The sequence below is a fragment of the Salvelinus namaycush genome, chromosome 24 (genome assembly GCF_016432855.1).
Source record: "Salvelinus namaycush isolate Seneca chromosome 24, SaNama_1.0, whole genome shotgun sequence".
NCBI classification, from domain to species: domain Eukaryota; kingdom Metazoa; phylum Chordata; class Actinopteri; order Salmoniformes; family Salmonidae; genus Salvelinus; species Salvelinus namaycush.
The window spans coordinates 17877348-17893826 of record NC_052330.1 but is presented as its reverse complement, the minus strand read 5'-3'; the positions used below and the strand labels follow the sequence as shown (position 1 = coordinate 17893826).

At 44.7% G+C, this 16479-nt stretch overlaps 2 protein-coding genes across 6 annotated transcripts in view; one reads left to right on the top strand and one right to left on the bottom strand.

Annotated features, from left to right (window-relative positions):
- LOC120019038 (phospholipase ABHD3-like) overlaps positions 1-12806 on the bottom strand; it is a 39396-nt gene extending 26590 nt beyond the window's left edge. The window contains exons 1-2 of the mRNA XM_038962253.1: positions 12764-12806; positions 9039-9112 (exon numbers count right to left, since the gene is read on the bottom strand). The gene's annotated coding sequence lies outside the window, so the exon portion shown is untranslated. The remainder of the gene's footprint in view (positions 1-9038; positions 9113-12763) is intronic.
- On the top strand, positions 10859-16307 carry LOC120019039 (interferon-induced protein 44-like). 5 transcript variants are annotated; one of them, XM_038962259.1, is made up of 7 exons: positions 10861-11754; positions 13203-13257; positions 13474-13659; positions 13902-14054; positions 14336-14507; positions 15144-15244; positions 15382-16307. In XM_038962259.1, exons 3-7 carry the CDS (start codon positions 13597-13599, stop codon positions 15607-15609), a joined length of 717 nt encoding a protein of 238 aa, XP_038818187.1. In that variant the 5' UTR covers positions 10861-11754; positions 13203-13257; positions 13474-13596; the 3' UTR covers positions 15610-16307. The 5 variants fall into 5 exon arrangements, with proteins under 5 accessions (XP_038818182.1, XP_038818187.1, XP_038818186.1 ...); XM_038962258.1 differs by having other exon boundaries at positions 13203-13659; XM_038962257.1 differs by lacking the exon at positions 10861-11754 and having other exon boundaries at positions 12883-13257.
- The last annotated feature ends 172 nt before the right edge of the window (positions 16308-16479 follow it).

The following is a 16479-nucleotide window of genomic DNA, read 5'->3' as shown; positions in this document are numbered from 1 at the left end:
AATTATAGGCAATTAGCAAGACACCCCCAATAAAGGAGTGCTTCTGCAGGTGGTGACCACAGACCACTTCTCAGTTCCTATGCTTCCTGGCTAATGTTTTGGTCACTTTTGAATGCTGGCGGTGCTTTCACTCTAGTGGTAGCATGAGACGGAGTCTACAACCCACACAAGTGGCTCAGGTAGTGCAGCTCATCCAGGATGGCACATCAATGCGAGCTGTGGCAAGAAGGTTTGCTGTGTCTGTCAGCGTAGTGTCCAGAGCATGGAGGCGCTACCAGGAGACAGGCCAGTACATCAGGAGACGTGGAGGAGGCCGTAGGAGGGCAACAACCCAGCAGCAGGACCGCTACCTCCGCCTTTGTGCAAGGAGGAGCACTGCCAGAGCCCTGCAAAATGTCCTCCAGCAGGCCACAAATGTGCAAGTTTAAAAAAGTTCAATCGTTTGGTCGAAAGAACACACGACTTTCGGTTGACCAAGGTTTTTTTGTCAGGGACGGTCCTAATCAAACTCTCACTCATCATTATTCACAATTCATTCAGGACTATCCGTAATCATGGTAGCATCCACATTATGTTTCTAAACACTTTTACATTATTCTATTCTTATTTACGATAAAAGTTACTTAAAAATTACAGAATACATAATTTTCCATTCATTTCTATTGGGCACAAACAGCAAATGCATCCAACAATTTTGTAGAGTCACATGCTAGGAATATGGGACCAAAAACTAAACTTTTGACTACTTTAATAAAAAGATAAGTTCATTTCTTCCAATACTTTTGGTCCCCTTAACCTTTCTAGGGTAGGGGGCAGTATTTTGACATCCAGATGAAAAGCGTGCCCAAAGTAAACTGCCTGTTACTCAGGCCCAGAAGCTAGGATATGCATATGCATGGTAGTATTGGATAGAAAACACAAAAGTTTCCGAAACTGTTAAAATAATGTCTGTGTATAACAGAACTGATATGGCAGGCAAAAACCTGAGGAAAATCCATCCAGGAAGTGGCATTCTTTTGAATTGAGTGTTTTTCCATTGAAAGCCTATCCACCATATAAATGGATGGGACCTAGATTGCAGTTCCTATGGCTTCCACTAGATGTCAACAGTCTTTAGACATTGTTTCAGGCTTTTATTCTGAAGAATGAGTAAGAAAGACAACATTTTCTGAGTGGTCGCTTGAATGAACAATAGCTTTTTGCGCGCACGACCGGGAGCTTCTTTTTCCTTTGTATTGAATACGCTATTGTCCGGTTGAAATATTATTGATTATAAAGACAAGACACCCTGAGGATTAATAAAAAACACCGTTTGACATGTTTCTACGAACTTTACCGGTACTATTTGGATCTATTTGTCTGCCTGTTGTGACCGCCATTGAGCCAGTGGATTACTGAACAAAATGCGCCAACAAAACTGAGTTTTTTTGGATATAAAGAGGGACTTTATCTAACAAAACGAACATTTATTGTCTAACATGGAGTCTTGTGAGTGCAACCATATGAAGATCAAACGTAAGTGATTAATTTTATTGCTATTTCTGACTTTCGTGACTAATCTACTTGGCTGGAAAATGTTTGTATGCTTTTGTAAGCGGGGCGCTGTCCTCAGATAATCGCATGGTATGCTTTCGCCGTAAATCATTTTTGAAATCTGACACAGCGGCTGGATTAACAAGGAGTTAATCTTTAAGCCGATGTATAACACTTGTATATTTTATGAGTGTTTATTATGAGTATTTCTGTATTTTGAATTTGGCGCTCTGCAATTTCACCGGATGTTGGCCAGGTGGGACCTACCCTAGAGAGGTAAAAATAGGGGGACTATGTGCAAACAGTGCTATAATTTCTAAATGGTTCACCCGATATGGATGACAATACCCTCAAATTAAAGCTGACAGTCTGCCCTTTAACGTCAGTCATTGTATCATTCCAAAAGGCTGGATTACAACCAAAACAACACAAAATGTGTCACTGTCCCAATACTTTTGGAGCTGCATATTGAAGCCATAGAGGCCCCTTGTAACCAGCCAAGACTCAGTCCAGTAATCCCAGGCAGCTGAGGGGAAGCACCCCCAATACATACAGTTTTGGACAGAAGTTTACATACACTGAGGTTGGAGTCATTAAAACTCGTTTTTCAACCACTCCACAAATTTTCTTCTTAACAAACTATAGTTTTGGCAAGTCGGTTAGGACTTTGTGCATGACACAAGTAATTCTTCCAACAATTGTTTCCAGACAGATTATTTCACTTTAAATTCACTGTATCACAAATCCAATGTGTCAGAAGTTTATATACACTAAGTTGACTGTGCCTTTAAACAACTTGGAAAATTCCAGAAAATGATGTCATGGTTTTAGAAGCTTCTGATAGGCTAATTGACATCATTTAAGTCAATTGGAGGTGTACCTGTGGATGTATTTCAAGGCCAACCTTCAAACTCAGTGCCACTTTGCTTGATATCATGGGAAAATAAAAAGAAATCAGCCAAGACCTCAGAAAAAAAATTGTAGACCTCCACAAGTCTGGTTCATCCTTGGGAGCAATTTCCAAACACCTGAAGGTACCACGTTCGTCTGTACAAACAATAGTATGCAAGTATAAACACCATGGGACCACGCAGCCATCATACCGCTCAAGAAGAAGAGATGAACGCACTTTGGTGCGAAAAGTGCAAGTCAATCCCAGAACAACAGCAAAGGACCTTGTGAAGATGCTGGAGGAAACAGGTACAAAAGTATCTATATCCACAGTAAAACGAGTCCTATATCGACATAACCCGAAAGGCCGCTCAGCAAGGAAGAAGCCACTGCTCCAAAACCGCCATAAAAAAAGCCAGACTACGGTTTGCAACTGCACATGGGGACAAAGATCACACTTTTTGGAGAAATGTCCTCTGGTCTGTGTTGTGGAAAATATTAAAACAAATACTATTCAGATACCGGAGCTTGTGAATTCAATTAGACTTTTATTGCAGAGAGCAACAAAGCCGAGCACCTCCATGGAAGACTGCCTTCTCATTCTTAGTGCTTGGCCTTTATACATTTTTACCTTTACATAACATCATCACCCCATTTGCTTTGTTACTGTCACACCCTGGCCTTTGTTATATTGATTTTCTTTATTAGTTTAGTTAGGTCAGGGTGTGACATGGGGGATGTTTGTGTGTTTTGTCTAGTTTAGGGTGTGTGTATTGTTTAGGGGGTTTTGTAGTATGTATGGGGTTGTGTTCAGTGTAGGTGTTTAGGAAAGTCTATGGTTGCCTGGTTTGGTTCTCAATCAGAGACAGCTGTTTATTGTTGTCTCTGATTGGGAGCCATATTTAAGGAAGACATAGGCTTTAGGTGTTTGTGGGTAATTGTCTATGTTTAACGTTTGTAGCTTGTGTATGCACTAACGTTTGTAGCTTCACGGTCGTCTGTTGTTTTTGTTAGTGTGTCAAAGTGTTTCGTTTCGTGTTTCATCTTCACTATTAAAAAGATGTATTCATATCACGCTGCGTATTGGTCCGATCCATGCACCTTCTCAGACGAGGAGGAGAACGACCGTGACAGAATTACCCACCAGAACGGGACCAAGCAGCGTGTCAAGCGGCAGCAGGAACATACACAGGATTTGTGGCAATGGGAGCAGGATTTGGACTATACTACGTGGGAGGAGATCGACAGGTGGGCGATCGACCCAGGGCGAATGCCGGAGCCCGCCTGGGATTCTCTGGAACAGTGCGAGGAGGGATACCGGCGAATGGAGGCAGCACGACGACGCGGTAGGAAGCCTGTGAGTCAGCCCAAAAAATTTCTTGGGGGGAGGCTACAAGGGACTGTGGCGAAGTCAGGTAGGAGACCTGCGCCAACTCCCCGAGCTTACCGTGGAGCGCGAAAGTACGGGCAGACACCGTGTTATGCGGTAGAGCGCACGGTGTCTCCTGTACGTGTGCATAGCCCGGTGCGGGTTATTCCACCTCCCCGCACTGGCAGGGCTAGATTGGGCATTGAGCCAGGTGCCATGAAGCCGGCTCAACGCATCTGGTCTCCAGTGCGTCTCCTCGGGCCGGCATACATGGCACCAGCCTTACGCATGGTGTCCCCGGTTCGCCTACACAGCCCAGTGCGGGTTATTCTACCTCCCCGCACTGGTCGGGCTACGGGGAGCATACAACCAGGTAAGGTTGGGCAGGCTCAGTGCTCAAGGGAGCCAGTACGCCTGCACGGTCCGGTATTTCCGGCGCCACCTCCCCGCCCCAGCCCAGTACCACCAGTGCCTACACCACGCACCAGGCTTCCTGTGCGTCTCCAGAGCCCTGTTCCTCCTCCACGCACTAGCCCTGTGGTGCGTGTCTCCAGCCTATTACCACCAGTGCCTACACCACGCACCAAGCCTCCTGTGCGTCTCCAGAGTCCTGTGCATCCTGTTGCTGCTCCCCGCACTAGCCCTGAGATGCGTGTCCCCAGCCCGGTACCACCAGTTCCGGCACCACGCACTAGGCCTAATGTGCGTCTCCAGGGTCCAGTATGCCCTGTTCCTTCTCCCCGCACTAGCCTTGAGGTGCGTGTCCTCAGCCCGGTACCTCCAGTTCCGGTACCACGCACCAGGCCTACTGTGCGCCTCAGCCGGCCAGAGTCTGCCGTCTGTACCGAGCCGTCAGAGCTGCCCGTCTGTCCCGAGCCGTCAGAGCTGCCCGTCTGTCCCGAGCCGTCAGAGCTGCCCGTCTGTCCCGAGCCGTCAGAGCTGCCCGTCTGTCCCGAGCCGCTAGAGCCGTCCGCCAGACAGGATCAGCCAGAGCCGTCCGCCAGACAGGATCAGCCAGAGCCGTCCACCAGCCAGAGCCGTCAGCCAGCCATGACCAGCCAGAGCCGTCAGCCAGCCATGACCAGCCAGAGCCGTCAGCCAGCCATGACCAGCCAGAGCCGTCCGCCAGCCATGACCAGCCAGAGCCGTCCGTCAGCCATTACCAGCCAGAGCCGTCCGCCAGCCATGACCAGCCAGAGCCGTCCGCCAGCCAGGATCCGCCAGAGCCGTCCGCCAGCCAGGATCCGCCAGAGCCGTCCGCCAGCCATGACCAGCCAGAGCCGTCCGTCAGCCATTACCAGCCAGAGCCGTCCGCCAGCCATGACCAGCCAGAGCCGTCCGCCAGCCAGGATCCGCCAGAGCCGTCCGCCAGCCAGGATCCGCCAGAGCCGTCCGCCAGCCAGGATCCGCCAGAGCCAGCCAGCCAGGATCCGCCAGAGCCGTCAGTCAGCCAGGATCCGCCAGAGCCATCTACCAGTCCGGAGCTGCCCCTCAGTCCGGAGCTGCCCCTCAGTCCGGAGCTGCCCCTCAGTCCAGTGGCGCCCTATGGGATGGTATTCAGTCCGGGACTCGCCGTTCCAGAGGCGCCACCAAAGCGGGTAGTGACTATGGTGGAGGGGGGTCCACGTCCCGCACCCGAGCCGCCACCATAGGAAGGCCCACCCGGACCCTCCCCTTCTGTGTCAGGTTTTGCGGCCGGAGTCCGCACCTTTGGGGGGGGGGGGTACTGTCACACCCTGGCCTTTGTTATATTGATTTTCTTTATTAGTTTAGTTAGGTCAGGGTGTGACATGGGGGATGTTTGTGTGTTTTGTCTAGTTTAGGGTGTGTGTATTGTTTAGGGGGGTTTGTAGTATGTATGGGGTTGTGTTCAGTGTAGGTGTTTAGGAAAGTATATGGTTGCCTGGTTTGGTTCTCAATCAGAGACAGCTGTTTATTGTTGTCTCTGATTGGGAGCCATATTTAAGGCAGCCATAGGCTTTAGGTGTTTGTGGGTAATTGTCTATGTTTAACGTTTGTAGCTTGTGTATGCACTAACGTTTGTAGCTTCACGGTCGTCTGTTGTTTTTGTTAGTGTGTCAAAGTGTTTTGTTTCGTGTTTCATCTTCACTATTAAAAAGATGTATTCATATCACGCTGCGTATTGGTCCGATCCATGCACCTCCTCAGACGAGGAGGAGAACGACCGTGACAGTTACATAGTTTCCATTCTCTTATTGGCTCAGATATTGGGGCATAGATTCTATTGGTGGCATGTCATGCATACCCCTTAGCTAATGTTTCTGTCCAAAGGTCTTTACAAGTTCAGACCTATATTATCAATGTATGGTTAACTTGTGTGCGTGTCCAGTAGCCTTCACAAGATCAGATATGGCCCAGACCAGTCACGTCTTGTTAGTTTACCTTGCCTCATCTACACAAATTCTGCTTACGTTCTGTTTTTTTACATGTCCAATGGTCAATTTGATGTTGATCTAGCCTGGACACTCACACAGGCCCAGTCTCCATTCTGCTTACATATGTCTAATATTTAAGCTTATATTGATTATTCTTTCTACTTCAAAGAGAACAGTATAGGTTACTGAAAATCATCCGATGACTGGAAAATCTCCAACATCTGATGAAACAAAAATAGAACTGTTTGGTCATAACGACCATTATGTTTGGCGGAAAAAGGTGGAGGCTTGCAAGCCGAAGAACACCATCCCAACCGTGAAGCACGGGGGTGGCAGCATCATGTTGTGGGGGTGCTTTGCAGCAGGAGGGACTGGTGCACTTCACAAAATAGATGGCATCATAAGAATGGAAAATTATGTGGATATGTTGAAGCAACATCTCAAGACGTCAGTAAGTGACCCCAAGCATACTTCCAAAGTTGTGGCAAAATGGCTTAAGGACAACAAAGTCAAGGTATTGGAGTGGCCGTCACAAAGCCCTGACCTCAATCCTATGGAAAATTTGTGGGCAGAACTGAAAAAGCGTGTGCGAGCAAGGAGGCCTTCAAACCTGACTCAGTTACACCAGCTCTGTCAGGAGGAATGGGACAAAATTCACCCAACTTATTGTGGGAAGCTTGTGGAAGGCTACCCGAAACGTTTGACCCAAATTAAACAATTTAAAGGCAATGCTACCAAATACTAATTGAGTATGTAAACTTCTGACCCAATGGGAATGTGATGAAAGAAATAAAAGCTGTAATAAATAATTCTCTGCTATTATTCTGACATTTCACATTCTTAAAATAAAGTGGTGATCCTGACTGACCTAAGACAGGGAATTTTTACTAGGATTTAATGTCAGGAATTGTGAAACTGAGTTTAAATGTATTTGGCTAAGGTGTATGTAAACATCCGACTTCAACTGTACATGCATGCATGCATACACTGCTCAAAAAAATAAAGGGAACACTTAAACAACACAATGTAACTCCAAGTCAATCACACTTCTGTGAAATCAAACTGTCCACTTAGGAAGCAACACTGATTGACAATAAATTTCACATGCTGTTGTGCAAATGGAATAGACAAAAGGTGGAAATTATAGGCAATTAGCAAGACACCCCCAATAAAGGAGTGGTTCTCTAGGTGGTGACCACAGACCACTTCTCAGTTCCTATGCTTCCTGGCTGATGTTTTGGTCACTTTTGAATGCTGGCGGTGCTTTCACTCTAGTGGTAGCATGAGACTGAGTCTACAACCCACACAAGTGGCTCAGGTAGTGCAGCTCATCCAGGATGGCACATCAATGCAAGCTGTGGCAAGAAGGTTTGCTGTGTCTGTCAGCGTAGTGTCCAGAGCATGGAGGCGCTACCAGGAGACAGGCCAGTACATCAGGAGACGTGGAGGAGGCCGTAGGAGGCCAACAACCCAGCAGCAGGACCGCTACCTCCGCCTTTGTGCAAGGAGGAGCAGGAGGAGCACTGCCAGAGCCCTGCAAAATGTCCTCCAGCAGGCCACAAATGTGCATGTGTCTGCTCAAACGGTCAGAAACAGACTCCATGAGGGTGGTATGAGGGCCCGACGTCCACAGGTGGGGGTTGTGCTTACAGCCCAACACCGTGCAGGACGTTTGGCATTTGCCAGAGAACACCAAGATTGGCAAATTCGCCACTGGCGCCCTGTGCTCTTCACAGATGAAAGCAGGTTCACACTGAGCACGTGACAGTCTGGAGACGCCGTGGAGAACGTTCTGCTGCCTGCAACATCCTCCAGCATGACCGGTTTGGCGGTGGGTCAGTCATGGTGTGGGGTGGCATTTCTTTGAGGGGCCGCACAGCCCTCCATGTGCTCGCCAGAGGTAGCCTGACTGCCATTAGGTACCGAGATGAGATCCTCAGACCCCTTGTGAGACCATATGCTGGTGCGGTTGGCCCTGGGTTCCTCCTAATGCAAGACAATGCTAGACCTCATGTGGCTGGAGTGTGTCAGCAGTTCCTGCAAGAGGAAGGCATTGATGCTATGGACTGGCCCGCCCGTTCCCCAGACCTGAATCCAATTGAGCACATCTGGGACATCATGTCTCGCTCCATCCACCAACGCCACGTTGCACCACAGACTGTCCAGGAGTTGGCGGATGCTTTAGTCCAGGTCTGGGAGGAGATCCCTCAGGAGACCATCCGCCACCTCATCAGGAGCATGCCCAGGCGTTGTAGGGAGGTCATACAGGCACGTGGAGGCCACACACACTACTGAGCCTCATTTTGACTTGTTTTAAGGACATTACATCAAAGTTGGATCAGCCTGTAGTGTGGTTTTCCACTTTAATTTTGAGTGTGACTCCAAATCCAGACCTCCATGGGTTGATAAATTTGATTTCCATTGATAATTTTTGTGTGATTTTGTTGTCAGCACATTCAACTATGTAAAGAAAAAAGTATTTAATAAGAATATTTCATTCATTCAGATCTAGGATGTGTTATTTTAGTGTTCCCTTAATTTTTTTGAGCAGTGTACATACATACATACACCTACACAAATAGTTTATTTTTTTTAAATTAATCTGGTAGAATATAACACAACTCAATTCTGGGAAGGCACACCAATTCTCCTGCAATATGCAATATCTCCATACACTGTGCTGGAATGGAGTGTGTGTGTTTTGTGACCAATTATTACGTGTTTTTCAAATGCAGGAATATCAGACAGGAGTACATGTAATATAACAATGGCTAGCCTTTACAATGAGATTTAAAATAAAATAATGTTTATCAATCAAAACATTTAAAGGACAAATTTGAGATTGCTACATTTCACTTTCGACTTATCTGTCCATAGAACATTCTTCCAAGAGTCTTGATGATCATCCAGGTGTTTCCAGGTGCTTTTTGTGGAAAAATAGAGAAAGTGTAAGGGGCACTTCACACATTGGAATTGGGCATTGCATAACTATTTTACCAAATAGTGCTATCTTCTCTATACCAACCCTACCATGTCACAACAACTGATTGGCTCAAACGCATTAAGGAAAGAATTTTTTTAAATGTACTTTTAACAAGGCACAGCTGTTAATTGAAAAGCATTCCAGGTGATTACCTTATGAAGGTGGTTGAGAAAATGCCAAGAGTGTGCAAAGCTGTCATCAAGGCAAAGGGTGGCTACTTTAAAGAATCTCAAATATAAAATATATTTTGATTTGTTTAACACTGTTTTGGTTACTACATGATTCCATGTGTTATTTCACAGTTTGATGTCTTCACTATTATTCTACAATGTAGAAAATAGTAAAAAAAATAAAGAAGCCCTTGCACTAGTGGTACTGTACATGAAGATACAACTTGAACTACAGAGTAAGTCTATCTTCAAACCAAAATGAAAACCATTGAGTTGCTTTATCTTTTACGCATCAATTTGTCTGATTGCAAGGCACCCTTATAGTCTTCAATAATCAAAAATGTAGATGTTAACTCTCTTGCTCTCTCTTTCAAGATCATTCAGTACCTCCATCCATCTCTCTCCAGGTACTACACTCTAAAAAAATATAAGGTTCCTGGAGTATCCTTTAGGGGTTCTCCAAATTGAAACTGTGGGGGAACCCCTATAAGTTCTTTGAAGAAGACAGGAGGAGAAATGGAAGTGAATGAGGGAAAAGTGTCGTAGGTGTGGTGAAGTTCTCGGAGCCCAAGGCTTGCACTGAGGGTCAGGATAAAGATGGATATGTGACAGTAGGAGTGAAGTTTTGGGAAAAAGTGGACCCTTGCCTTTTGGCTGATCCATTTGTTGTTTCAGGGTGGGTTAAAACAGAGTTGGGTGCTGTGTAATCAGTGAGGGTAACCAGAAGTGGAGTTGTGATAATTGTTTGTGTTTCTGCTGGTCAGAGGGAGCAGGCGCTCCGTGTTAAACAAATGGGGGCAAGAGATGTGAAGGGAACCATTGAAAGGAGTGATTACTGGGGTAGAGGTAAATGTGAAAGCTGACCAACTGAAGGGGAAGAGTCCCGGTGTTTGATGCTCGTCGATTGGTGCGACGCAGACAGAGTGGCGTGAGTGGAGAAACAGAAGAGTCATTGTCTGTTCTTATGAGTTTTGATGTTGAGTCTTTGCCTGAAAAATTGATGTAAGGATATATAAGTTATCCTGTACGAGCTTTTATGCCAAATACATTAAGTTGTTACATGTGTCAAGCTTATTTGGCGTGTGGCACCAGTGTGTAGGAGGGAAGTTCCTAGATGTGAGAAGTGTGCAGAAGGGCATGAGACAAAGGAATGTGTAGCATTGGGGAAAGTAGTGGTATTCGTTAATTGTAGGCGTGCCCATGGGGCTGGGGATCAGAAATGTCCCGTGCAAGAAAGGTCAGGTTGAGGTTTCCAGAGTTAGAGTAGTGCAGAAGTTGTCATATGCTGAGGCAGTGAAGAAAGTAGAGGAAGATGGGTCAAGGGGGAGGGATCCTGAGAGGAGTGGTGTGAATAGAAGATCTGTACCAGTACAGAGGGATAGGGCAACAAGTGATATGTTTCAGCAAGATTGGATTTTTGGCATTTATAGCAATTGTTATCAACTGTACTGTAGGGATGGAACGTAAGTCGCAGAAAATAGAGGTGGTGGCAGATGCAGAGAGGTATTTGGGTGTTCCGAGACTTTACATCAGAAGAGTTACAAAGTGTGTTACGTGGTTGTCCCATTCTTTCAGGCTGTTGGCCTGAAGTAGGACAAAATATTTAAATAATGGAGTATGGTGTTTATTATTTTTATATTTTTTTTTTGTGAGTGTGGCGTATTTGTTGTATTCTTTATTTGATTTTTTAATGCAAAGTATAAGGGAGGTACACTCCAGTCTAGTAGGTGGCGGTAATGCAACATTTATTGGACTGCCGTTAAACCTCATCATAGAAGAAGAAGTAGTAGTTTCGTTTCATAGCGAGTGCTTTGGGACGGACATTTTCCACAACTACCTTGCGCTCTAGTCTACTTTGAGCCACAAAGGCAACATTTGTGAAGCCAGCCTAAAAGGAGTTGGCAACGTTTTTTCGAGATTATTATTCCTTGATGGCCTCCATCGTGCCTGCATTGGATTTGGAAAGAGAAATGCAGCTGATGAAGCTCTTTCCAGAACCTATCCGGCTTCACATGCTCTACAAGGGAACCCACCATGGATTTCAATTGACAACCATATTCTCCAAATTCGACAAAGTTGGAAGATTCATACTTTTGGTGTATTTAGAGTCAGGGTCGGTAAGAGGGGGCTACCTAAGCAAACCTCCTAAAGTGAAACAAGAGGATGGGGATGCATTTCTCTTTGAGCTAAGTCCGCATAGTGTATCCAAATATTCACCACAGGATTGTTCAAATGCAGTAGTTTGTAAGCCAGACATGTTATCATTTGGTGGGTGCCTAACATTGCATATGATTCATGACTTTGACTATTTGCTGAAGTTAAACCTTGCATCTGATGAGAGTTACACACGAACTGAGTGGGTTGAAGGTAAACATACAGCATTTGTGGAGGTGGAATTGCAACGTGTTCAAGGTGAGTCTGACGCTCAAACTCTAGGCGGCATTCTGCCTTCTCCATAGAGTTCTCAGCCGTTATATTTGGTTTGCCCACGACCGCCTCATGTTAACACGCCTCATGTTAACTGTGTTTTAAGGTTTAGAAACGTCAATCATTGTTTGCGATATGGCTTTCGTAACATATGGCCCATATTTTACACCGGCAATAAATAATCCTTCAACTAAAAAAGGTACACTTACTGTAGCAGTGCCCAAATCCGTACAGATGGGTGCCTCCATCTGACTACATTTCTGATACACTTCCCGAGTTAGTTTACACAGGTGTTAGTGTAACGGATGTGAAATGGCTAGCTAGTTAGCGGGTACGCGCTACTAGCGTTTCAATCAGTTACGTCACTTGCTCTGAGACCTGAAGTAGGGTTGCACCTTGCTCTGCAAGGGCCGCGGCCTTTGTGGAGCGATGGATAACGATGCTTCGTGGGCGACCGTTGTTGATGTGTGCAGAGGGTCCCTGGTTCGCGCCCGGGTCGGGGCGAGGGGACGTACTAAAGTTATACTGTTACATTAGGCGCATGCTAGATAGCTGGCATGTTGTCTTCCATACACAAGCGCTGTAACACGGAGATATGGCTGTGTGGGAACATTAACACAAGGTGTTTATCAATTTAACCTTTTAGTTTTTTGAAAATGATTTCTCGCTGATATGAAAGATAAGGTCCTTATGCTTCCAATATCATACCGCAAACAACGCGTTACACGGAACCCAAACCGGCTGGTTTATTTATTGCGCCATCGTGCATAAATATATTTTGCCCCCCTACACCAAACGCGATCACGACAAGCAGGTTAAAATATCAAAACAAACTCTGAACCAATTACATTAATTTGGGTAAAGGTCGAAAAGCATTAAACATTTATGGCAATTTAGCTAGTTAGCTTGCACTTGCTAGCTAATTTGTCCTATTTAGCCCGCTTGCTGTTGCTAGCTAATTTGTCCTGGGATATAAACATTGTTGTTCTTTTACCTGAAATGCACAAGGTCCTCTACTCCGACAATTAATCCACACATAAAACGGCCAACCGAATCGTTTCTAGTCCTCTCCTCCTTCCAGGCTTTTTCATCATTTAACTTATATGGTGATTGGCATCTAAACTTTCATAGTATTACCACGACAACTGGCAAACAGTTCGACTTTCAATCACCCACGTGGGTATAACCAATGAGAAGATGGCACGTAGGTATGTAATTGAACTAAGTCATGATCAAGGGCTAGGTACGTCGGTGATCACTGTTATTTTGTTCTCAGCCAACACTACTTCAATCCCCCTACCCCACTGTTTTTAAGTTAATGAGTTTATAAAGGGAATTCTGAAGGTAACCGATGGCTTAATTATAGCCAGTAACTACTGTACCATACATGGACTATGATGTCGCTGATGTAGCCTACTGTTCACTGTCCTAAGATGTTGGGAGTGTGCTGCTTACCGGCCCTTGGAGGATCCTGGCATGGACTGAGAAGTAGGCTATGCATTATTTCTAATATTTTAGAGAACAAGATTGATATGGTCATTTATACAGTCAACTTATAAGCAAGGTCACATTTTCAATGACCAAATATTTACCCCACAAATCAAGAAATTGGTTGTAGCCTTCTTGCTATAAAAAGGCAAACACATCTGATGACTAAACAATATTTCATGATATTTATAACTTCTCTCAAACTCATGTCACTAGGGACAGGGATGCTCTGAAGGAGAATCTGGTCTCCTTCAAACCAGCCTGCCAGTCTCTGAAGCGGGTCAGGGTTCTGCTGCTGGGTCAGGAAAATCCAGCTTTATTAACTCTATCAGATCTGTGATGTATGGGCAAGTTGTTCTGCTGCCCAATATTGGCATTTCTGCTGAGGGCTTTACCAAGAGGGTAGGCCTATTATTATATCTATCATCCAAGTCCCATTTCTTCATCTGTTTTTGTTATCATGTTGTGACAACCTATTTTACACCTAATGACAGCTTGAGTAGCCTACAAACCATTTCAAGCTTTTATTCATAAGGAAAATCTATCTTTTATACAAGATCAATCCATTTATATTAGGCTACAGGCTGTAGATGCTGTGATCTACTGTACATCTGATTTGACCCTTCCTGCTCCCCTTCATGCAGCTCAAATGCTATGACATCCGGTCAGAGAGAGGGGGGAAGCCCACAGCTCTGACCCTGTGTGATGTGTTGGCTCTGGGGGACGGTGAGACGACTGGCCTGACCCTCCCAGACGCACTGGCTGTCATCAACGGGCACGCCCCCGAGGGATACAAGGTATACATACATACATACATACATACATACATACATACATACATACATACATACATACATACATACATATATATGGCCCAATACACATATGTTATATTCACACTCCAGACATCGTTATCTTGGAAATGTGTCTTTTCATTCATTTTTGTTGATCCGTCTGCCTTTTATGTGCAAGTGATCATAGCAATAGAATGAATAGAACAGGCTTGGAACCTCTGACCCTGGCAATTGAATGGGGATGCCCATTCTATTCATTATATTTCTATGCACGTGATTCCCAGTTTCAAAGTGAAGCCCCCATTGATGCCAAGTGTGCAGGCTACAGACCTGAGCCATCGATGAATGATAAAATCCATTGTGCGGTGTTTGTGCTGGATGCCTGCCAAGTGTTAACCTACAGTGAGGGCCAGCAAACTACAATGAGGAGATTCCATTCTGAGCTGTCAGACCTTGGTGAGATGTCAATTATAAAACTAGGTCATTTTTCAATGGCTTAAATATGGAATACAGTGTTCGGTTAGAATTGATTGAATTTGTTAGAAGTTTACAGACCTCATACATTAACCTAAAATGATTTAGCGGTGTCTATCATTCCTATTAATTTGGGATTGAGACACATTTCTGCCTCTACCATAGAGGTAGATGGAGATCACATCTGTGTATCTGTGCCATTATGGCATCTGTGACCGCATGGGCAGAGCCATTGAGGCCCCCTCCATTTTAAAGTAGTCAATTTCCTTTTTCTTTAGTGTTTGAAAAAAGTGTAAAGCTAATTTGGTGATTTACCGCTACCTGCAGTGCTGGAGACCCGAATCAAATCTTGTAATTTAATTTATTGTGGCCACTGGATGGCAATAATATAGCTTGAAATCATTTTTAAGAAAAATACAATGCTCTGATCATTGGCTGCTCGCTCCCAACCATAGGATTCCCCACCCATTGGACTACTTTAAAATGGTGGAAGCCATCGATGGCAATGTCTATGCTAAAATGGGTAATGTCCTTCATATATCTATGGGCTCTGCACAAAATAGTTTTGATGCCCATAGAACGGCAACTCTCAACTCTGTCTCTCTCTGTCCCCACCAGACATCCCCCAGGTGGTTCTGTTGACCCATGTGGACCAAGTGTGTCATGCCGTCCAAGAGGATGTGAAGTTTGTTTACACCGGCCGCATCCTACAGGAGAAGGTTGTGTGTGTGTGTGTGTGTGTGTGTGTGTGTGTGTGTGTGTGTGTGTGTGTGTGTGTGTGTGTGTGTGTGTGTGTGTTCTGAAGGTTAGAACTGGTCTAGCAATTTTGAGGTTACATTTCTGCTTCTTCCAACAGATGCAGAAAGCAGCAGAGGTGGTGGGGTTGTCTGTGTCCCATGTGTTTCCAGTGAAGAACTACTCCAGTGAACTGTCTGTGAGCTGCAACACTGACATCCTGCTGCTGAATGCAGTTCATCACATTCTTCAAGCCGTGGATGACACATTTGAAGACTACTGCCCACCATCTCCCTCTCCTTTATCTACTGGTCCCCAGCATTCCACCTCAACTCCAGTCACTGTTTAGAATGTGTTCCAAGTAGGCTAGTGTGTGTGGCCAGTCAATGTCAAAAATGAGTAACACCTTTTTCACATTTTTACCTCACTGACATGGTGCAAATGCATACACTCAACACCATATGTATTTGGAGTGTGAAGCGAACATTTAAAATGTGGCTCTATACTCAAAGATTTTAATTGGAGATCAAATGTTTCATGAGTCTTCTCTTTTATTTGAGGGTATTTTCATATCTCTTTTACCATTTGTAAATGAAAGCACTTTATGTATATCGTCCCTCCATTTTGAAGTCCTAAGTATTTGACCAAATTCACTTAATTAACAAATGTTCAGAAACACTCAGAAATAAAATGCCTCCAGAATTCACCATTCAGTTCCTATTGGACAAAACGTTTGCGTCGAAGGAATTTGTAGCATCACAAGCTTGAAGTCATTTTGTGCTAGGAATATGGGACCAAATAGTGAAATTTTGACTATTTTAATGCATTATTATTGAAATTGTCCCAATACTTGACTTCTAATAAGTTGACAAAGGAGAGTGATGGAGTGCTGCGTCAGATGACCTGACCTCAACCCAATTGAGATTATTTGAAATGAGTTGGACCGAGGAGTGAAGGAAAAGCAGGCAACACATGCTCATTATATGTGGGAACTCATTCAAGACTGTTGGAAAAGTTTATTTCATAGTTGTGATGTCTTCACTATTATTCTACAATGTAGAAAAGTTTTTTAAATTAGAAAAACCCTGGAATGAGTAGGTGTGTAAACTTGACTGGTAGTGTATGTATGAAAATATCTTAAAATAAAAGGTGACATTCTGTACTGTCACCTCATTTGAAACATTTTTATTTCAAATACAAAAGGTTGGCAGAGACATTA

Coding starts and splice junctions, on each gene's coding strand:
- LOC120019039 (XM_038962254.1), top strand. CDS start 11,677: ATGAGAGTTACACACGAACTGAGTGGGTTGAAGGTAAACATACAGCAT. Junction 11,755..13,901: donor GGAATTGCAACGTGTTCAAG/GTGAGTCTGACG, acceptor CCCTTCATGCAG/CTCAAATGCTATGACATCCG. Junction 15,245..15,381: donor GCCGCATCCTACAGGAGAAG/GTTGTGTGTGTG, acceptor TTCTTCCAACAG/ATGCAGAAAGCAGCAGAGGT.